At 42.4% G+C, this 23,752-nt stretch overlaps 1 protein-coding gene across 2 annotated transcripts in view; it reads left to right on the top strand.

Annotated features, from left to right (window-relative positions):
• Positions 1–1,227: 1,227 nt before the first annotated feature.
• The window catches only part of MYOCD (myocardin), a gene marked incomplete at both ends in the record, with an annotated part of 88,785 nt that continues 66,260 nt past the window's right edge, over positions 1,228–23,752 (top strand). For both annotated transcript variants that reach the window (XM_080923296.1, XM_080923295.1), the window contains one exon: positions 1,228–1,282. In XM_080923296.1, the coding sequence (XP_080779422.1) occupies positions 1,228–1,282 (55 nt within the window). The remainder of the gene's footprint in view (positions 1,283–23,752) is intronic.

Below are 23,752 nucleotides of genomic sequence, written 5' to 3'. Positions count from 1 at the left end.
AGACCTGTCATTGGCTGATCCGTTCAAGAATTCACAGCTTTGAGACAAAAGCAGAGATGTAAGGAATTGTACTTGGGAGCCCACGTGCACATGAAGCTGCAAATAGTGGCAAATTGTGCGCTGTGTGTATGCCGTTCAATTTTTTAAATATATCTAAGCCATCGTTTTGTTGTACTTAATGACGCACGGGGGACCCTGTCACCCCATGCGCCCCAGAGACGTTCATGATCAGAGAGCCGCTTTGGGTGCCCTGTGATTTTCCCACTGTAAAAGGGACATCAAAAACCTCTGTGCATTTTAGATCCGTCTTGCCAAGTCCACCGAGTCCTACCCTGTCGAACGCTCAATAGTACACTCGACTTTTGCACCACCACCCCCTCTGGGCTCAGTCCCCATCTACAAACTTTTTGTGTCCCCCAAAAGAGCATCCAACCACATCGAAAGACTTTCTGCCACCTCCTCGGGCGCTCATCTGCGGCAGCGATAGCAGCTCCAGGCATCGGTCTCCTGAAGCACCACCGCTCGGATGCAGAGGGAAAGCAGGCGCTCCCGGGAGTTGCAAGCCGGCCTTGCTTCTTGGCCCAGGCTCCAGCGACTTCCGAGGATGTGCCTTCCCGAGCCCTGCAGTAGGCTGGGGACACCGGGGACATTCACACCTAGGGCCAGCGGATATGCTCCTACCGTCGCCGGGCACCACCCACAGCCTTCGGCATTCAATTTAAGAATGTCAATGCAGAGACTCCCGCCTGGGCAAGCAGCCTTGGCTTAGTATTCTGCAAAGAGTTAAGAGCCGGCTGTTCAAGCTCCAGGGGCTGCGCCTGGTCCCCAGGCCCCGCTAGACGCTCCTGATTGGCTGATCTCCTGTCAGTAGTAAAGAGGATCAGATAGCAAATTTGGGACCTTCATAAAGGCGTGGTGGCGATACTCTGCGACCGCTGGCAGCCTATGACATCAGCAAGGAACGCCTAGGATGCGGCTGTTCCTGGCCACCCTCAGAGGAGGAGGGTCCTGCCTGCTGGGAGTTAATTAGCCTCGCGAGCGGCGAGGGGGGAGGCGCCAGTTTTCTGGGGACACTGGCGTCCACTGTGCGTCCTTCTGCCCAAGGGAGCTCCCCAAGAGTTGGATGAATTCTGGGTTGTTAGCTGCTGTCCTCTGGGCTCCTGGGAGCCAGTTTCTGGTGGAAAGCGGGGCGTCTGGCCAGCGACCAGCGGCTTGCTGAGACTCACCATGACACTCCTGGGGTCTGAACACTCTTTGCTGATTAGAAGGAAGTTCCGATCAGGTAGAGTAAGGCGTTCAGCAATCCTTAAACTTTTCGTCTCTACCGCTCAACTGCTTTACAATGAGTGCTTCAGGCCGAGGTGGTGGCCTTTGCTCTGTTTCCCCAAAACGAACAGCTGTATTTGACTGAATGCCTTCAAAAATGTCTTCCCTTTGACCTGTGCTGAGTTTTAGTTTTGTTTACGAGTAATCCAATGTCTTTACTTTACTATATTTTCCTCTATCGGTAAATAGAAATTTTTGAGGGGACTATCCCAAAGGATAAGGGCAAATACAGGATCTGAAGTTAGAGAGTGGGCACATTATCAGTTACAAATAAGCCTAGTACTGTGTATGAAGTCCAGGGGTCACTTAGCATGGAGCTAATCCAAACAAATGTATTTCCCAAAAAAGTCACTCGGAGGAAGTAAAAATAGCGAATTTGGAGCACACCAAGAATTTAAAATGACATCACCATGGGGTAAAAAAACCCAGTGCCACAAATATTTTTTCCCAAACCATCTGATATTTATAAATGGACATTTTTCCCTAAAATTGTTGTGTTAGTGGCACACAGAAAAACTTCTGGAGGGACACTCAGGAGAGGTGAGTAAGGGTGTGTGGGGGCCTACAGAAGATGCATGGGTGTGTTCCCTTGTTGGTACCCTGGCAGGGCTACCTAGCTTTGCACTTTATTGCTTTTATAAAGGTGGGAACTGACCACTCAATGGTGGCAGGGCACCTTCTAAGAGGGGACATTTTTATAAGAGCTCTAGTGTGAGCCTTCCGTGTAACAGGTGCTGGCTGGATGCTGCTGTTCCCCCCTGCTCCCCATCTCTTTCCTTGGCCCTTCTGAAGGAGCTACACAATTGTTTCTCTTGAGATGAGTGGTTCGAAAATGTGCACAGCGGGTGATGGGCCATAAGGAGCCTCTGCCTTAGTAGTTCCTGATCATTAGGTGTGTATGGGACAACCTGGGGGATTTTTCAAAGGATTGTTCAGTAAGACAAGTGGAAAACTCAAGAGCTTAAGTGGCCAGGAGCCACAGTGCCTCTGGAGGTCTGGGGTGTATCTCCTAGCCACCAGCCACCAGGGTCAGGCATACACATTTGTCCTTTCCTCTTTGAGGTGAGGTGGTTAGTTTGCTAATCAGAGACCTCACATGCTTGGTAATTTGCTCAAAACCACAAGGCAATACTGCCACCTTTCTGAAAGAGCAAGGATGTCAGGTTTTGGTTTTTGTATGAAGCTGAGTTTATTTCAAAGGCTCCCGTGTAGTTTAAGGGGGTAGAGGGAGGTTGGGTTGTTTCTAAAAGGCTTTGGTGATGTTCTTGACAGTGGGCTTGACAAACATTTATTGGGGAATTCTTCAGCTGAAGTACAGCGGGGCGTGAAGACAGTGTCCGAGGCATTATAACCCTCACCTCAGTGGCTTTGTGCAGGCCTGAGGTCTCCTTCCGGACCCTGCATCATTGATGATCATAAGATTGATGATCTTACTCAAGAGAAAGGAAAACATAATTGTAAAATTGTCAATCAATTGATGGCTACTGGTTACTCTTCTTGGACAGAGTGACCACCCTGGACATATGGCCCCGAGGCCAGCCTGGCATTGTATTAACTGCCTAGGGGGCTTTGTTTCCCTTTGTGTCTAACAGTGGATGAGGAGGGTTTCTTGTTCACCTTGATCTCTCTCTCCCTCCCTCCTTCTCAATCAGCCCCCTCCTCTTTCTTGAGGGATTCCAGCTGCCAACTCAAAAATTTCCTACATGGCAGTGAATATTCACTTTAGTAGTAGATTCTGGTATTATTATTTTAAAATTAACATATCAAAACTAACCGAAAATGTAATTGTTTTATGGTTATAGCAATGGGCTTGCTGCATGGTATGGTACATTCACAGTCCCCGTGTTCTACCAACTCCCCACTAAACTCCGTCCAAGTAGCCTTGTGATCGACCAACCTGCCATGGGAGTCTGGGGCTTTGAATGTTTACATATGTGGACATGTTTGGCGATGTAAATTAATCTTACCTGACAGAAGTAGGGTATCCTGGCTGTGTGTGAGGGTCTGGATCAGACTAGCTGGGTTCTCAGCCATCACCTCTTCGGTTTTGGCTATATGACCTTTAACCTATGCCAGCATCACAATTCTCTGCATCTTACGCTCCTCACGCCCGAATAATGAAGGTGACTGTACAGTGCTTATAGGAGATAAATCTGATAACACAAGCAGCTTAGTTAGAACATCGATATGCTGGTGAACCCTGGTATAACAGTGCTCAGGACGGGCACGCTTTGGCTGTGGGATCTTCAGTCAGCCATTGCTTCCTTCTAGACATTGGGTTCTTAGTGTGTAGATGTTCTCGTGCAGTGATATGGTTTCTTAGGCCACCTGGTATTGTACGTGGCTCCTGGAAGGCGTAAAGATTGTATGAGAACGAGGGAAGTAATTAGGCTCACGGCCATCATAGGAGAGGACACGGCAGCTTGCTGAGAGTAGGTTGTTATTTTTAACTCAACCACGTTTTACAGTATTTCTTTTCCTCGTTGTTAGTTCAGCTCTTGTCGTGGGTGTTACTTTCTGAAGTTTTTTTTTCTTAATACCAATCAATCTCTGGGTCAATGAGACACAAGGGTGCACACAAGCAGATAAAAGAAAAATGGAGAGGTTCCTTTGTGGGTTTTGTTTCAAAAGAAGCAAAGCGTTTCCTTATCCCCACCCCCCTGGTCTCCCTGTTACCCGTCTCAACCAGCCCAAACCAAGGCTAACTCTGGTACCTTGCATTGCCCAGCCTTGTCCTCCCCACAAATGTAGAATTGTCAGATTTAGCAAACAGAAATACAGAACACCCTGTTCAGTTTTAATTTCGAACAGTGATAAGCGTTCAGTATTTATCAATATTTAGGACAGAGATTTTTTTTTTCTCTGAAGCACACATTTCACTCTGCCTGTTTTCCTTGGCAACCACCTACAGTCCCCGGACTGTTTTTTCCAACACGCCGCTGTGCTGTCCAATATCCCATGAGCCTCTTGAGATTTTGGGTCCCCCAGAATACAGAATACATGTCTTAGCTAACTCTCAGTGTGACGTGGGGACAGCATGAGAAGGAACCCTGGTGCCCAGGAACAGACCCAGAATTCAGAGGGAAGGAAGACGGCAGGTTTACCTCTGCCTTCCTCGCAAAGAAGAGATGCTGATACCACACAGCTACAGCTGGAAGAAGCTGGGGACAATCCAAGCAGGCAGTGAATGCCCGGGGTCCGGCTTCCCATGTATGTGAGTAGTTTCTTATCCTCCAATGGAAAGCCCAAGTCCTCCTTGAGGGATTTTGGACCCTTCCTGACCCTCTTTCCTTCATTCTTCAGACAATGTAGCAAGTTTACTAAGTCCCTAATTAATCTAGACCCTTGACCAGACTGGATTGTCTCTCTTATGAGCTAAGGCCTTTAGAAGGAGACAGGGGTCCCTGAATTACCAGCAGTCACTACTGAAGAAACGTTCACTAAGTGATAAAAATTAGCCTGGTGCTGCCTTAGCCACTAGCTCGTCTTATAGCTTGGGACAACAAATTTAACTTAAAAGGCCTTTTCTACGATCTATAATTTATATAGATGTCAATTTAACTTGGCTTCTTCAGATATTGTTTTTGTCCTGTGCAAAACCAAAGATTTTAACTGAGTCATCTCTGAAGTTATTTTTCAGCCTGAAAAATGACCTTAACTAGTTTTGTAAAGTTTTAAGCAGTACAAGTATTAAAATTTAAACACTAAAGCTTTGTCATAAGAGACTATAATTAATTGGAATTTAAACAATTCAGTGTATTTCAATTTTCAAATGGTATCTTAATTAACGTTTTAATTAATTAGTTAATTAATTAATTAGAGACCAGGTCACTCTCTAGGCCAGGCTAGCCTACAACGTACACTGTAGCCCAGGATGTCCTAGAACACTGGATGATCCTCCTGCCTCTGCCTCCTGATACTGTGATTTCTGAGATGCGAGCTTCCATGTCCAGTGATATTTTAAATCACTTGTTAAGATCAAAGACACTTTCAGGGTCAGAGTAGGGTCGCATCCCTAAGTCTGACAGCAGTGGGGGTATTTATAGAGTATGGGCTTCTCTCTCCCTGAGTTAGATGCAGAAGCCTGCCTTTCTGCCTTCCCTGTGCTTTTCCCCTATCCACTCCAAAGCTTTGCACAGACTAAACATTTTACTTATTTAGTGGTATATTATTATTCTGTGTGTACAGGAAAAAATCTTATCTGCTTTTGGTTACTGCTTGTTAATCTCTACTACCTAGGCCGGGGCTTGGAATAGAAAGGGAACCCACAGAACAAGTGCTAAGTGCTGGGTGCCACTCAGGAATACAGTATGTGCTCAGCAGACTCAGGGTTTGATCCTCAGGACTTCAGAAATAAATACTGGTCAACGCTCCCCCCCCCCCCCAGCCGCGCAAAGATTGTTCAAAAAATATGAAAGGGAAAAGTATCAGGCTTTTTAGGTACGTGGGTATGAGTTGAAATTGAGTTAAAAGGGGATGCAGAGAGAGGTGAGTACAGCTTTGAGAACTTCAGCAAGCTCTTACCTTCACGGGCAAACAGTAACAACGTTACAAAGCAAGAGCAGTGTAGGAATTAAAAGGGCAAAGAGGTATCAAAGTGGCCTAGGCTGGGAGGGAACTGCTCCCAGTGTCAGAATGTAGGATCTGCTCTGGAGTTGGGAGGTTGTTACGTGCATAATTGCTATCCTCAGGTTAATTAAGTGGAATCACTTCTGGGCAGGTGTTAGTTGTATGGCTGTATACCACAGGCCAGGGATTGCGATTTCGTTGTAACCTCTGATTCTCTAAAACGAAAAAAGGGGTGGGGAGGGACTGAAGATGATGCCCGAGTGAGAGTACTTGCCTAGTAGGCAGAGGGCTCTCAGTTCCCTCAGAAGTGGTGGCTAGGGGTGTGGAGGTGGGTATGTTGTTTTTAAGGACAGAGCAAACGGCATTCATTTTATCTGCTACATTCTATGACAGAGATAGAAAAAAAAATAACCTTCATATCATGTCATAATGAGTTTGCTTCGGTGGTTACTAATCCAAAGTAGATCGTTTGAAAAAAGCATAACTATAGGGCAGAAGCCAAGTGCTACGTGCCAGGGTTGAAATATTACATGTTTAAGAAGAGTTTAACCTGAAGGAGAGCAGGTGCAATTTATCCACAAGCTCCCAAACAGATGGTGAGCAGGCACCTGGCATCTCTGTCCAGGTGGGAATGGGGGACCAGCAGGTGCATTGTGCAGGCATCTGCAGAATTGCTACTCCTTCTATCCCTGAGGCAGAGCCACGAGGGTGCTATTCTGTCTTCCCTGACAGCCTGACCTTGGGAAAGCCAGCTTTTTTAGGGCCTCCATTTGCATGTTGGCAAAATGACTCATGGTCTCTGCAGCTGCAGGGCCCTAAGGGAGAATGATCCCTGACAGTTCCTAAGAACTTATTTTACAGGGAGAGATCTTACTCTCCTTATGGGAATGACTGGCTTGACACACTGGCATGTGAGTTCCACAAGAGAAAAACCTGAAGTAGTTAAAAGATTCTGATGGACACACATAAGTTTAACAACAATAACAACAGGCATTAGCCAAATGGCTTTGCAACTTCATACTTTAATCTCTTGGATTTTTCTACTTTATGAAGCAGGTAGTGGTTATCTCTTTTCCAGAATTGCTAATAAATCAAGCTTTACTTAACCAGATGTGGATCACAGTTCTTAGACAAAACAGAGAGTTTGCCAAATTTTGTTCAAGCAAGACGTATCCTTTATCTCCCAGGAATCTACAATAAATAAGGTTTGTTGCTGTCCTGTGTTTTTTTTCCCAGAATGCCCCTGAAGACTTTGAAGGGAGAATAATATCTTTCTTTTCTCCTGGAGATGATGGAGGATAAATTCTTTCAATCTCCTCCTGGGGTAGTTTCTCTCTGAGCCACATTCAGCCATGTTACCTCCCTATAACAAGCTGTAGATTCAAAGTAAATGAAAACCTTGTAATACTTTAAAGTATATTTACTGGGTGATCTTCTATGTAGGGACTTGGTGATGCTTGGTGTGTGTAGCAAAGGGTAAATGAATCCTCAGCTCACAAATGCCATGTCTTAACCAGCACTATCTGGTGGCCTGTTGGATGAACACACAGGTAAGGTTTCCAGCCTGGATCTAGAGCTCCCTCCAGGGACCCTTGTTTATTGGCACAGAGACATCCACTGTTTTTTCAAGAATAGACTTCTTGGGCCATCTCATTACAAAGACGGTCTGACAGGATGAAAATAGAGTGAAAACCGTTCTGTTCGCTGTTTCTAGAAACACATGTCCTTCAGGGAGCCAAAGAGCCTTGGCCTTTACATGGCTGTGGGCAACGTTTTAGGTATAAGGTAATGTTCCAGAAGTTTCAGTGAAGCTCAGAAAAACAAAAGCAAAAACAAAACAAAAACAACTAAAGACAGAAAGTGTTGTTTGGCATGAACTGGGCAGCAACCTCCCTGAAAGGTCTTCCAGAGATTTGTCAAGGTTATACTCTGAGTGTCAGTTTAAGCCTTTCTGTTGCTCAGGGTGATTTGTAGATATTCCTGGCTATCCCACAGAGAAGCATAATTCTGCCTTAAGAGTGCACAGTCCTAAAGGCATGTATATGACAATTTACTAGTTACTGGTCTTGGAAAACTAAGTTTTAATTTGATGTATACATAACACTACTCTGAGAATCATTGCACATATCTCTATAAAACCTTTTAAAACAAAAATGGTTCTTATCCTTACCTTGGTTGACTTGGTAACTCATTAGCTAAGTACCTGAGTGTGGGAATAATGGACTTAAATTTTGTCATCCATGATGGTGGCCTGCATTTTCATACCATTGATCTCTCTGGCCTAACTTCCACAGGTGTTAAATGCTTACCTGCAGGAGAACTGAATTATTGTGTGTCCTTTTCTAATAGCAATAATTCACTTAGACTTTTGTGTCTTTTCGGTAGAGAAAGAATAGGTAAATGAAGAAAAGTTTATTTGGAAAGCCCTACATTGTCTACTATCTAGGAAGCACTTGCTGCCAAATGTAACAGGGAATTTATCAAAGAGAGGTAGAACTTTCTAAACCTACTACCTATGCGTTTATCTATGACCTCATCTGAGATGTAGAAAAGCATCGTGGGGCAGGAATGATTCTACTCAGTTATAGATGAAGAGGGTGAGACTCAAGGTGTCAAATGACTTAGAAACCAGCTATGATTCTGTGTGTCCAATTGAATTGAGGTAATGTCATCTTTCCCATTACACACACACACACACACACCATATATATATATATATATATATATATATATATATATATATATATATATATGCAAATATATATACACAAATATACAAACATGAACACATACATGTGTAAGCAAACACATACACACACACCTGAACCAGTAGATTTAGCAGACCTTCTGATCACAACTCCAAATACAGTACCAGTTACAGTGATCATCAGCAAATAGTTACTAACAAGACTACTTGTTTTAGTTAAGTTATTCATGCTGTGCCTTATCTCTAGATTTACATACAGCTTGATTAGTAAGCATAATTTTGTTTCAAAAAAATATCAAGAAAAATTTGAAAGCCAATAAAATGAGAAGAGACCTAGTCTAAGACATCACACATAGACAAGTAAGAACCATTTATTAATTAAGATTCAGAGTAAAAGAGAAAAATGTTCTCAGGAACACATATGACCTTATATACACTTGCATACACACATGCACTCCCCCGGATATATATATATATATATATATATATACACATATATATACACACACACATGTATATATACATGTGTGTGTGTGTGTGTGTGTGTGGTGTAGATGTACTCATGTGTTAATAGTTCTTCATAGTCACAGAAAAATATGTAGTAAGTCTGTTGCAAAAATTGGTATCCATGACCTTTAAAATAAATTCCAATAAAGGAAGTCTGTAAGATATTATAGAGGAGACAGGAAAGAGGAACTTTATAATTTTGGCATGGGACATCTTTTCTATGCTTGCCTCCTCAGCCAAAGGGGGGGAAAAATCAGTGTACTAGCCACTTAAAAATGAAAAAAAAAAAAAACTTTTCTTGAAAAAAAATAGAAAATCACCCAAAGAAACCTGAATCAAAGAGTAACTTGAAAAATAGTTCTGGAAACCATTTTCAAGAAAAATTCTTACAAATATTTCTATTACAAACAAGGTTTAAAACAAACAACACAGAGAAAGAATTCAGAGAAAAGGGTCAACAAATCCTTGAAAGACATCAACCTTGTATCCACGCCGTGGCCCAGGTGCATGTGGTCAGGGAGAGCTAAGCGTGTGATTCTCTGCAAAACCACCGACACAATTGAAATGGTATAAGGGGTCTGATTTCTTTTTTTGGTGATTATTTTGTTTTAGTGTTTTATTTATTTTTTTATTGTAAGTCAATTGCACAGACCTTTAACGTAAACTTCTTAAATGACAATATTGAAGCCAAAACCTTGTCTACCCTACCAGTGCAAGCTGAAAGCCAACATGCTACATTTTTCCATAGGTAAAATGAGTTAAAATTTAAAAGCTTGGTAACATTTAGTGCTGTATAAATATGAAAATATGGATATGTGTAAACTATTGGCTACTATTTATAGCTACAAAAATAATTGGCCTAATATTGTTAAGTGTCACAAGAAAGACTTCTGTATGAACTTCGCAATCGGCCATGGAACTTCAGGGTATTTAGTATAAATCATACACATATGTACAGGTACTTGAAATGTTTTTGTTGCTATTTTTGGGACAGGGTATTCTGTATAACCAGGTTGACCCATGTCTTGAAATCTTCTGGCCTTAGTCTCCTAAGTGTTGGCACACCTATTTAGATATCTCATCGCATCATAGTTTATAAGCCAGATGTGGAAATTCATATTTATAATCCCATGCAGATCAATACTTTCATTTTAGCTTGGGCTACATAGAGAGACCCTGTCTCAAACAAACAAACAATAACAGAGTTTCCATTGTTCAGCCTTAGAAAGACGTTAGCTACATAAACATTCACCTATAAAGACATGTTTAATTAAATTATGCTAAATTCATTCAATGATCCAAAACAGAAAATTACTTTTTAAAAAATGTGAACTGATACAGAAAGATGCCCAAGATTCACAATTAAAAACTCTTTTAGATTTAATTATCTGATTTTATATGCACGAGTGTCTTGTCTGTTCCTATGTATAGTCAATAGGTACATGTCTGGTCCCCATGGAGGCCAGCATAGGGCACCAGACACTCTGAAGCTGCAGTCATCAGTACTTGTGAGGCACCACGTGGGTTCTGAGAATCAAACTAGGTCCTCTGCAAGAACACAAAGTGCTCTTAGCCTCTGAGCCATCTCTCCAGCCCAAGATTCTGAATTCTCCACAAACAGATTATGACGTGATCGGGCAGCATGCTTTTATTTACATTTTTTAATCGTGCATTAAAATGACATAAGAGGGATGCGTGCCACATGATGGAAAAGGACACCTGGACTCAGGCAGAGGAGGCTCTCCATTTGTATCTCTTAAGAATATACTTGTGTTCGCATAATTTTCAGCTTTGCCTAAAATGTAAGGAGAATATCCTATCTTAGCAGAGGCTGGGAAAAACCATATTTCTACAAGTCTTTAGTCATGTTGATAAAGCTTCAAGTATGATTTTATAAAATATAAAGAATGTAATTAGTTTGATTCTATATTTCAAGCCCCTAGCCTTAAGAGGCTGAAAAACGTTAAGAGAATTAGGTGACAAAGACAGAGAATATATATACATTTAACACACACATACAAGGTTAACATTTAACACATACACGTTAATAAATGCTAAGTATTAGACTCACTTAACCATAGGCACCAAAAGAAAAAAGGTAAAGAAAATTCCTTTGAAAGCTGAAGAAATACTCTTAACACAAGTCAATAATCAAAGCAAAACCACAAATATGTCCACGTGACTTCAGCTATCTGCTGTTTTTTGTGGTCATTTCTGGAGTGTCGTTTATACCTTCTGCAACACACAGCAATAACGTGGTGGTCCTGGGCTCTTTCTGTTGGCTTATCCTTATTCTTTGGAGAGTGGTTTGTGGGGGAGGGGGACATACATATGCTACCTTTCAGAAGCAGTATGACGAGGGATTGGCTGGGTGCCTGAAAAACGCATCTGTCCTCCAATTCCTGTCCACCTCACAGTGCACCTGAGAGAGACTGAGAACACCCAGGCCCTAGCATTACCATCCCTCTTTCCCAGCCCTTATCCAGTGTCCTGCTTTCTTCAGTTCCAGTTAGCCATGATAAAGCTTGAACTGAAAATGGCAAATGGCAAACTCCAGAAATTAAGAACAAAACAAAACCAACCAACCAAACGAACAAAACATGCTCTCAAAATATCCTTTAGTAAGCTATAATTTTCCTATTTTAGTGTGATATTGTTACTATCTTACTGTGCCTAACATAATTAAATTTTATCATAAATACACCGGCATAGCGAAAACACAGTAAATACACTGTCTACCACTCTCAGAACTCTCGGGCTCCGAGGGAGCATTAATACGCTATCCATAGGTGGTTACCACTCAAGGCTGAAAACTTTGAATTTGAAATTTAAACCTAAGCCAGTGTTACAGTCTGCCAGGCTAGATTCAAACTCCAGATGACCCAGGCTGTGCATCTTCAATGGTCATTCTCTTCATTTCCACTTGTAAATAGGGGAACCGAGATTCGCCCCCCTCACTGGAGATTTCTGGAGGCTTTGGTGACAGAGCACGTTAAAAGGGACAAAAGCAAGGCTGTAGATCCGTTCTCAGTGAGCCACAGCGGTGTCACATGCATGAGCAGTGATTTTATATGTTGATCATCATGACATAGTGTTAACTTACAATGTGTTTAAATTATTAGATGTCGTTACAGAAATATGATTTATCTTGTGTCTCAGTAACAGCACAGCAGGCCTGTGACAGTCCTCTCTCTTAGTAATTCCTCTTACCTTTAAGGTAGGAGCCATAAAGATGATTCATGTCATCCTGGAATTTATGCTTTATTCCATCAGGCACCTTTGATCTCTCATTCCCTCTTTCAAACAAGAGTTTGGAGAAGGAGTTCTTTTCCTGCTCCATCTCCATAGAGGGGATGGGTGGCCTCATCCTAGATCTGTTCTGTACAGCTCTAGAGAGTTCTAGGCCTGGTGTGGGTTCTGACACGTTCACTATTGGTTATTGGTATTTACAAAGGCTCTTTCTTAGGCACTACTCAGAGTCTGAGCCTCTTGTACTATAACTGAAAATACTCTCGTGGCTAAAAATAGAGCCAGAGAGTAGAGCTCTCTCCACAAGGAATCAAGTTTTAGGCATGGGCGGTTAATACCTTCTCTTTTTATGATGCATTAACCTGCCCTCCTTTACCAAAACTAAGGCCTGTCAATCGATACATTCGTTATCTTCTTACCAACTCTGAACACAGGACTGGCTATGCGGTTGAGGAGAGTAATGTTCAGAAGTGTGAAAACAAGTCCAAGGCTATGCGGTAGAAGAGAGAGAGAGAGAGAGAGAGAGAGAGAGAGAGAGAGAGAGAGAGAGAGAGACAGAGAGAGACAGAGACAGAGAGACAGAGACAGAGAGACAGAGACAGAGAGACAGAGACAGAGAGAGGGAGCTATCTCCCAGTTTCCCACAAAGCCGGCTAAGAAACAGCACAGGAGAAACAGAGGCAGAGATAGGCAGTACCTGGCATCCAACCCAGGATTTCTTTCAATACAAGGTTCCACAGCTTAAAGCCTTACATCATGTAGCAACCATCGGCCCTGGGTCACGGCTGAGGAGGTAGTTTAGAGACTGAGGTGGAGATCCAAAGAATGTAACTCAGCAATGACAGGAAAACGGATGACCCGATAGCACCAGAGGAAGTCCTGTCTGAGCAGAAGAACCCGTCTGCCAGGGTTTGGTTCTGCTGTTCTGTGTGTATTAGAGCCTGTCGCCACAGAATAATCTAATTAGAAAATGAACTGAGGTCATCTGTTTTCTTCAAAGCCTGGTGTTTAAACAGTAGCGTTACCTTTTCTTCTCTTAAAATAGGATCATCAAATGTAATATTTATTAAGTTGTTATATTTTTCTATTTAAGAAATTCAATGTTTCTATATATGTGCCCACACATACATATGTATATAGCATACACATAATATATGTGTAACATATAACAAACCTATCTATAATATGAAAGGGTTAAAGATTTATATCTATGTGTCCTGCAGAAAAAAAAAAAAAAAAAACTGTGGAAAATTTTTGAGTTGTCCAATAAAAAGGAATTACCCAAATTATATATAGTGCCTGGCAACTCGTACATTAAATACATTTTTTTCAAAGAATAATGACTTATAAAAATGCTTATCTTGCGAGTAGAGGATTTCAAAATTGCACATAGAACACAACCCCAATGCTTTACTCTCCACCTTCCTTTTAAAAAGGGGGTCTCTTGTGGAAACTGTCCATACATGGCCTTTTACATGGTTCTGGGGAGTTCAGGTCTTAATGTGTGTGTGTGTGTGTGTGTGTGTGTGTGTGTGTGTGTGTGTGTGTGTGAGTGTGTGTGTGTGCTTTACAGAGGAAGTCATCTCCTCAGCCATGTGAATCTGGGGTTTTAGAAAAACTGAAATCCGTGTCCAGGGACCACAGCCACAGGGAAAAGAGGATTCTCCTCTGTCTTTAAGAAGAATGTCTTTGCCCTTACAAACCATACCTTGTTCCAATTTCTACTTCTCTCTTATTTCCAATTTGTTCTTGCCGACTCTGTCAGTCTTGTTTCTGTTTAGTTGTTTATACTGTTTGCTTCTATTCATCACGATTAAAGAGACCTGTTCCTTCTTACCACCTGTACCATGAGTGTGATGATTTCATCTCCCTAAGAATGGAGAAGGAGTCAGAACGGTGTTTGTGATCTGGCTAAATTCACACAAGCAATGCATAGTGGAGCTTGACTTGAACTCTTATCTTCTGGAACCAAATCATGTGACTTCTCTATGAGCGAATAGAAGTCAGACATAAATCAGAGTCCCTTTACTATAGGACCTCCCTCAGCAATAGCTTTCAAGGAAAGCAGGTCAACCGGGAGGTCCCCCACTACCCCACCCTTCCTGCTGTCCTCTCTATAGCGAGTGCATGCAGTCTGCTTAATTCACTCACGGCTCAGTGCCACAGCTTACATAAACAAGCGGGGAAAGCCTCTGTGGAGGAATCTTGGTGCCCAAATGGAGCAATTTGTCTTCTGAAATTATTGTTTGAAATTGTTTATGTCACTTGCTGAGTTTCTGGTCTGTACTTCAGAACCTGTTGGCAATGGACAAAAAAAAAAAAAAAAAAAAAAAAAAAAAAAAAAAAAAAAAAAAAAAAAAAAAAAAACGCAGCTGAGCAGTTCTCCTGGGCAGAGATTCCGGGTGATGGTGTGACCTATAACCTACAGAGTCCCCATGAGGTTCACAGGAGCTCAGTGAAGCACCCTGAAGATTATAGGGTCTTCGATGTTTGCTGGATCTGCTGCGAATGTTAAACCCTATTAATCCTCCTACCATCCTATGGGAAGGGACTTGAGACTGACAGTAATGCTTCCTGGTTCTAAGGTGAAACTGTAGGGTGGACCCTGGGAATAGAAAAGGTTGGGTTTGTGCATGCGTGTCCTTGGCGTCAGAACCCAGGCTCCCCACTTTTCTGTGACACTTTTTGATAGTCACCCACACCAGCCAGCGTGGACAGGAGCCAGAATCCTAAACCACTGGACTTTCTTCTCTGTACTGAAGGTTCCTGCTGTAAACCTCGTCACCTCCATGACAGACACGCCTCCTCGCTCTAAGGCCTTGCCATATTTTAATATGAAAGCTGTAAGCTCACAGACCTGGCAGCTTTGTGAGTGAGAGAAAATTCCTTTTGAGGCATGAATTAGTCTTCTTCAAATGTTTTGACAAACCGAGAGTGTGGTGCTTAGGGGAAAGAACAGCTTCGCAGTGTTTGTGTGAACAGACATCTCTTTGAAACAGCTTGAGTCTTTGCGTGAGGCTAGGTCGGGTCATTGATGTAACGGCTTGAGGATCGAAGGCCACACTGTTGGTATTCTGTTTGTGTTGAGCCTCCAAATGCCAGAGCTGGAAGCGGGCCTCAGTAGTGTCTCCTGATCTTCCGAAATGAGGCAGAGTCAGGGCACCCCCCCGAGGCTCAGGAAAGGACAGAGCCTGGCCTCACCCTTTCTGCGAACACGTGCTTGTCTGTGCCAGCCACAAAGCCCAGCCCCATACCCTGAGTCCCCCTGTGCAACAAGCAGGCAATCCAAAGTCTTGCAGGCAACAGTTACTGGTGTCTGGTTTCAGTAGACAACAAGCAGACTGGCTTAGCTGTTATCGCCAAAGGCTGTCCATTCCAGTTTCCTTTCTTTGTATTAGCTACCCTACTTTCACTGTTCTGAACAATATGATGTCTTTATGCCCCAAATAGGAACATGGGAGACCCTCGGGCGTTTTCCTAGTGTTAGCTAACACCAAGTAGAGGGTGGATTTTGACGGGGGAATCCTCCCATAAGATGAGCAAGGGAGGTGTGACACGCGTCTGTGTCAGCTCTAAAAGAACACCAGTACTGCTCTTGCTCTGTCTACCCAGGGATTCAGCTATCCATCAGCCAGCAGCTTTCCCATGAGTGCCCTGGAAGGCAGCAGTGTCAAGGGCAGGAGAAATCGAGGGTGCATCTAACTCATCCTGAGTCAACACCAGCACAAAGGTCTCAGTTAGACATGGTCATGTCTGCCCTTGAGGGATGGTGTTCAGCGGGCTGCCTCTTCTCTGTCGTTTCCCTGTCGTGTTGAGGGTTTGTGACTTTCCCATGTGCTGTGTAGAATGTGGCACTGTCAGTAGTAACCTGAGCTGCTTTGTGCATCTCGCTTCACCCAGGTTCCTAAGCACGACAGTGGCTTGTGTCGGCGATACACAGTTTGGCCATCTTTTAAAACTCTGGATCTACATACTGCAGAGTCTTCAAAAAAAAAAAAAAATAAGACGAAATTTAGAAGTTGATGAGAGCCTGGCATGATTGTGTATACCTTTAGCCCAGCATTCAGGATAGTCTGAGGCAGGGGGATCATAAGTTTGAGCCCAGCATGGGTCATAGAATTAGACACCATCTCAAAAAAAAAAAAAAAAAATTAGATGAAAAAGAGAGAGAGAGAGCAGATCTCAAAGTATCATTTGGTGATGTTGTTTTCTGCTACCAGAGCCTCTCTTTATTGCTAACACTGGCGATCTTTGTGAAAAAAAGAAAAGGAAGGCTGTTTGACTGTGCCCTGTGAAACTCAAGGAGAGAGCCAAGACTTGAGCAAAGTCACTCTGGGATTGGAGGTCAGACACTTACACTAGAAGTGCTTGTCCACTCTGAGCCTCTTCCCACCCAGTGCTGATCAAGCCCAGCATTGCTCCGTTCATGTACAGAGGCTGCCATCAGTTCATGCTCCGAAGCAGCCATCAGACTTCTGGTTACATTTCCAGACTTCCCAGAATACCTCAGTCTGGCTGAGTGGCTAGCCAGCCTCGAGACAAACGGTGACCAGGAAGAAAGGCCACCAATGGATTCATCAGAACTACACAGGAAATGTTTTCTGCCCCTAGCGTACCACACACACACACACACACACACATTACATAGGTGGAGCAGCGTTAATCATAGCTGGATCCCTCAGTCTGAATGTATGTGGACAAGCAGTGGGTGATCAGCAAACACAGAATGAATGGATGAATGAATGAATGAATGAATGAATGAGTGAACAAGGGCTGGAGAGATAAGACAGCAGTTGAGAGTATTTACTGAATTTCCCAGCATGCTTGTTTGGGCAACTCACAACCACCTGTAACTCTAGTTCCTGGGCAAGCTGTCAGGTCTGGCCTCTGAGGACAGTGCCCTCAATGGTACATACCTACACCCAAAAACACACTTAACACACATAACAGTAAATCCTTTAAAAGCCTCTCGGAGAAGACAGGTTAGTTTGACTTCTATATATAGTTTGTCTCTGTCTCCTTTTCTGCTTCACACATGTCTTCTCCATCCATCTTTTCGTATTTGTCATTAAGTCAGAGTACGTGGTTGGTGTTTTGCTCTTTTTCTGCATATCCACTCTATTTTGCGTCCCCCAAGTGGATTTCCATGATTTATGTATGAATCGTGACAGTCTCCAAGTTAGCCTTGCGTCTCGATTAGGTCTGTATCGTATTAGTCATCCAAAAAGCATCAGTGTTACCATATTACTCTGCAGGAATAATTCTAAGTGCTTGAGAAGAACATCTCAGGCCCTTGCCAGTCTCCTGTCTCACCACCGCCCATGGGGACCCCTTCAGTGATGCCAACTAAGAGAGATAAGATTTATTTTGTGAGTCTCAATGGAAAATGATAGTACTAGGCCTTTGTTCAAAAACAATTAAGAATTTTTAGATGATGATGGTGTGGCAATAAACTAAGTCAGGGGCCTTCTAAAAATGGAACCCCATGACCGCATAGGTCACATGCTCAGGAAGCTAGCCCTGGCCAGGATGTGCCATGCTAATCCAAAATTCGGATTTTACACACGTTATTCCATTGGTCAAGAATTCTGTTTTGAGGGCACTAGAATGGTTACCCAGTGCGGCTATGCCAGAGCCCAGACACTGGACAGCTCACAGCCACCTGTGTCTCCAGCTCCAGGGGACCTGGCACCATCTTTTGGTCTCCTTAACCACCCGCAGGCACGGCAAAGCACTTAAAGCAGACACATTACTAAAAAAGCAAAAATGAATAATTTTCGGTGCCACATAACATTTTCACTCTTGAAGGTCTTTAAGGCTCAGACTTTGTGTCCTTGGAAGAGACCCTTCTTTAAATCACCCTGGACCTAACACTGTCCTCACCTAACAATCTGTGTTTCCTCATCCTCAGTCTCTAGAGAGAAAAGCAAAGAGCACAGGACTTGAAAAGGCGTTGCGGTCAGGAACATGTGATCCCTTTTTAGCATGTTCTCTGCAGGGTCCTTGAGACCTGGCTTTCATGATTGGCCCCTTATTTCATGACTGACCATAGGAGAGCCCTGTAGTCAGGTCTCACAGACTTTTCTTTGCCTTTGAATGTAGCACTAAGAACAGTTACAAGAAATAAGATAATCTCATGGCGGAAAACACTGGAGATTAAGGAAAACCTCAGAACTCCAGATTTAGAGGCTTACAAAGATAGACGCTTGTCAAAAGCACAGCCAAGTGTCACAAAACACCAGCTCTCCGAGGAGTCCTGGAACTCACATGCTTTTCATTCTCCTACAGGGAAAATCAAAACTGGTGAGATGACGCATCCTAGCCGAGGTCCCGTGATAGATGTACAGTGGGAAGGAGGGATGGTGGTTGGTCTCCTGAACTGTCATGGGGTTTGCCAGGCACATCGTGATGACACGTTGAAGCAACAGAACCTGGGGACTTTTAACCACTGCCATGACCCATTTTTCTTATTTGCACAGAAGAAATTAAATGCATGTGCAGCTTATTTTTTTTTTTTTTTGGTTATATTTTTGTTGATTCTTTGAGAACTCTATGCACTGTGTTTTGATTGTATTTGCCCCCTCAAACTCCTCCCATTCCTCCCTCTTCTCCCACTCCTTCCACAACATTTTATCATCAAGTTTGAGATTATTATTATTATTATTAATTCTTTCCCAACCAATTTCCAACCAAGTTTTTTTTCCTCCTCCTTTCTCTCCTCCTCCTCTTATTCTTCTTGTATATTCCTCTTTGCATTCATTTTATTATTATTATATATTATTAAATAATATTATTTAATAATTATATTACTAAATAATAATAATAATAATAATAATAATTTATTTTCTCAACAAGTTTTCTATGTATTTGTCAAGCTAGTCCTGGTCTTGAGGCCTGCTCTGATGTGTAGTAAGCTTATAAGAGGAATCACATAATGAAAGAAAATGGTAAAACTCATTTTAAAATACACAACCCCTAAAACATAGAACCTCCTGGTTCCTCTAGTGTCATTCATAACCTGCCATCTTCCTATTTATGTCAGATTCTAATTCAAATTTACAAATGGTTACAATTAGATTCAGTAATACACACCTATATAATCCCAGAGTGAGAAGGGAAGAAGATGTGTTTGAAGGCAGCTTGGTCAACACTGCAGGCTCCAGGCCAGACTGGGTTAGTGAGATTACGTTGAAAAAAGGAGATAAAACAAGAACTCAAAAGGCCTGGTGATTACAGGCTCACGGATAAGGAGGCTGAATCCCAACGAGGCTTTTATTCTTTTATTATCATTGTTATGAAGGTTCACTGGAGTGTTTAGGTTTATCCAGTAACATTTGGAAAGTTGTTTTGCTCTTTCTGTACTGCCAAGGAAAAGACATCACTCAGACTGCTATTTGTGGAACACTGGAAAGTTAGAGTGGGAAGTGGCTTTGTGAATGGTGGGCATGGGGTTCTTACACAACCGTTAGCTACTGGACAGTCAGTCACCCTGTTTTCTGTGACTTCTATTTTCCTTTTTTCGTGAGATCATATGTTACATGAGAAATAATTGCAAATTCTGCCATAGCCCTGGTGAACTTTCAACATAAATCAATCTGTAAGTCATAAAATGTGAGTACCTGTCAGAGCAAGTATTGGGGTGTTTCCCTGAAGACGATGAACATTCTGAGAGGCTGTGGAGGTTGTAGTCGGTAAAGTTGCCCAAGCCTTCCAAGCAAGGACAAAGAGAATTCATAATGCACACATGGAGGGCAGTCGTGTAGGGAGAAATGAAAATAACATGGACAGATATGAGTACTCTGATGGTGGAGAGGAAGCAGCGTATCCATGGCAACATGGGAGGGGCTGGGCAAAAGTGATGCTCTTAGCAATGGTAATTTATTTGGAGAAAGAAACAGATTCCAGGAGTGTTGTTGATTATCGGAATGATGAAACTTTGTAGGGTTGTGAAGCACATGACCCTACTGGACTAAGTATTAGGGAATATAGAGGCACCAATACCATAATGAAAACACAAAGATACCTTGTATCCTTGTCTAGGAACAAGAGTAAAGATGACCCCTTGCTCTGCCACACTGCATACATGGAGAAAGACAACTGCTTCTATCTTGAATGACAGCAGACAGGCTTCCTGGCTTCTGTTAGACCTCCCAGCTATGTCCTCACAGCCAAAACTGAGCCACGGGTTGCTAATAAACCCATGCTTATATAAGTTATTCTCACAGTGCTTGCTGCTTCCAATTTTATCTAAACAGTTGAACAAACAGCCAGTCATTCTGAAAACCTCACAGCTAAGTCTTGCTGTAGAAGCAAAGAGTTCATTTTCTTCCCCCCCTCCCCTTTGTCAAAATCAAACAAAATTATAGAGATGAATTTCCAATAAAGGAGCTTCATGACTAAACAGAGTAGAGCTGCAGTCTGGACAGACAGAGAGTAAAGTTGCCTGTCCTGTTTCAGAACAATGAGAAAGCTAAGGGTGGGCATCTTAGGACAGAAATTCAGGTGATTCATTTTGGAAGAAAGTTCATTGGCACATGTGTGCCCGAGGGATCTGGCAAGCTTCGGTTGACCAACAAGGTGGTAACTGTTAAGCCTTATTGCGGCAGCTGACGGTCCTGTATCATAGCTAAGCAACAGTCACCTGAGTGACTTCAGCACTTCCTCTCTTTCCTGTGGTCCCTCAGCTCTATCTCAGTGGTCTGGGACAGAAATGACCTATTTTGTATAATTCAGGTTGCAAGCCCTGCTCCAATCTTTCTTATCCCCTCTCTCCCTCCCTTTCCCTCTTCTTTCTTTATTTAAAAGCCTAAGCATGATGGTGCACACCTATTGTCTTGCTAACTCTAAAGGCTGAGGCAGGGTTGATTGAACTTTATACATTAGGACCATTTAGGCCATGTATGACTCCAATCCTTCCTAAAGAGTGCTATCTACTCTCTGTTGGTGGGACACAGGTTGTGATGGCATTGGAAGGTGACGTCACAGTCCAATCTGACAATACCCTTGGTCTGTCTCGATATTCCCCTCCTGGGGTAGGACTTGGTGTGTTCTTTATTTGACATATCTTATATTTTATTAAGCACACACAAACCCATAGCCATCATGGCAACATACATACACACACACACACACACACACACACACACACACACACACACACTTTATTCTTGCAATTAAAAAGTTAAAACTTTTCATTAGCCTGTGTTTCCTCCTCCTCTGTCTTCCTTTCCTGTTCTTCCTTTCCCCTTGCTCTCTCTTCTCTGCATCCTTGGAATGTTCATATCTGGTTTGTATTCAGACTAGAGCACACTGAAGTTCATCTACCTATGGCTGGCTTGTAAATTTTGAGGCTTTCTACTGTTGATTTGGTTATAGGAATGAGAAAAGCTACTCACTGTTGATTAATCTGCTGAGATCTAGCTCCTGCAAGATGTAGTTCCCAGATGGCTTAGAACTTTTAGAATATGACTGTGTAACCACAACAGGAAAATGAAAGTCCAGTCTACAAAAGGAGATACACTCTAGTTATAGTACATGTTTAAATCACATATAAACTCAGTTCGCCATCAAACAAAACTAAACAGTAAGGTGAGAATATGAAGAAAGAAAAAAATAGGTCGAGGTTGCAGATAGTTTAATATAATACACTTGATATCAAACATGAAATTAGTATTTAAATATAGAGCCTTTTATAACACTATACTAAAATCGATTCCAGACACATTAAAAGCCAAATACAGAAAACAAAACCATGAAAATGTAAGGTTAGGGAGATGGTTAAGTCAGTAAGATGATTGACACTTTCTTGAGTTTGCATCCCCAGCATTCAGCTAATCACCCCCATGCATAGCGGTGTTCCCTTGGCACCCTAGAGCTGGGGAGGCTGAGACAGGTGGACCACTGGAGCTCAAGAGCCAGATAATCTAGATGAATTGGTGAGCTCAAGTGAAAGGACAATAAGTCAGGGAGTAACAGAGGAACCTAACCAAAGTTGCCATCTGCCCTCTGTGTGCACACAAACAAACATGCATACATATACCACACACACACAACATATACATATACATATATATGTATATATATATATATATAGTATAGATATATATATATATAGTCACTGACAACACGTTCAAAGGTAAATATGAATGTGAACACATTGATGATATACCGCCACCAGAAATGGAGATCTCTCTGAGTCTATACCAAATGTAGGAACCATGAAGAATTTCTTAAATTTTACAAGTTGTATTGTATTTCTTATTGATGTATCTATAAATTCCTTGCACATGTGGTGCCCAGAGGCTAGAAGGCAGCTTTGGATCCCCTGGTGCTTGAGTTAGAGGAAGTTGTGAGTCGCCCCATCAGGGTGCAATGCACTGAACACAGGTCTGCTCCAAGAGCAGCTGCTGCTTTGAGCTACCAGGCCATCTATCCGTTCCTACATAAGAGAGTCTTTAAAGGGCTGCATATAGACATGTTATGTGCCCTAGATCATCACAAATAAAATTGAAAGACAAACTGGAAACCAAGGAAAATGTACAACCTGAATGACTACGCTTAGTGTGCTTAAAGATAAATAGCTTCCCCATATCTATAGAAAAAAAATATCCCCCAAAGAATATTTTCACTAAGAATGTTATTGAGCCATTTGCCAAAATGGAAAAAAAAAATACTAAGGATTAACAGACATGCGAACATATATGTCTGCAGTAAACTACCATCACTGTTTATCAAGTTAGTGGAGCCATTTTTCTTTACCAGTGTCCTCTGTGGTTACAGAATAATACATCTTTATTTATTGGAGAAAGAAAACAAATCTATACTAGCAGAGACAAGGGTTGGAGTCCAGGGAACTTCTAAGAGGTCACTATAGACATTTTCATCCGCACATAAGGTAGTACCTTTGTAGGTTAAAAAGTAGTTGTACTAAGTATTTTGAAAACACATCTTAGGTGGAGATGTAGCTCATGATAGAAGCCCCTTGTTCCATCTTCAGGACCAACCAAATCTCACAGTTCCATTTTGGTTCACAATATTTTCTCTTATTTATATATCTTCATACTTATGTATGCATGCATTCATAGGGCCAGGGATGGGGGTCGGGGCCTGTGCATGTCAGGTAATCATCCTGCCGCTGAGCTACACCCCTGCCACAATTTCTAGTTCTTTTCCTACATCTGCGTGTTGCTCACAGCTTAATCTCATTTAACTGCAGGCCTACTAAGCAATATTCTGCAGGAAGGGTTCGAGGGACATTTGCTGGTTTTCTCATGGTCGAAGGTAAGCTGGGAAAATGCTGGTGGGTTCTCACCTCACCTCTTCAGTGGAATTGCAGCTGGAGTTCAAGGAGGCTAGAGCTGTTTCCTGTCATAGCACGAACAGCTTCCAGGGATG

Source organism: Micromys minutus (genome assembly GCF_963924665.1).
Source record: "Micromys minutus genome assembly, chromosome: 10".
Taxonomy (NCBI): domain Eukaryota; kingdom Metazoa; phylum Chordata; class Mammalia; order Rodentia; family Muridae; genus Micromys; species Micromys minutus.
Note: the sequence above shows the minus strand (reverse complement) of the source record. Positions and strands in the feature narration are given on the sequence as shown.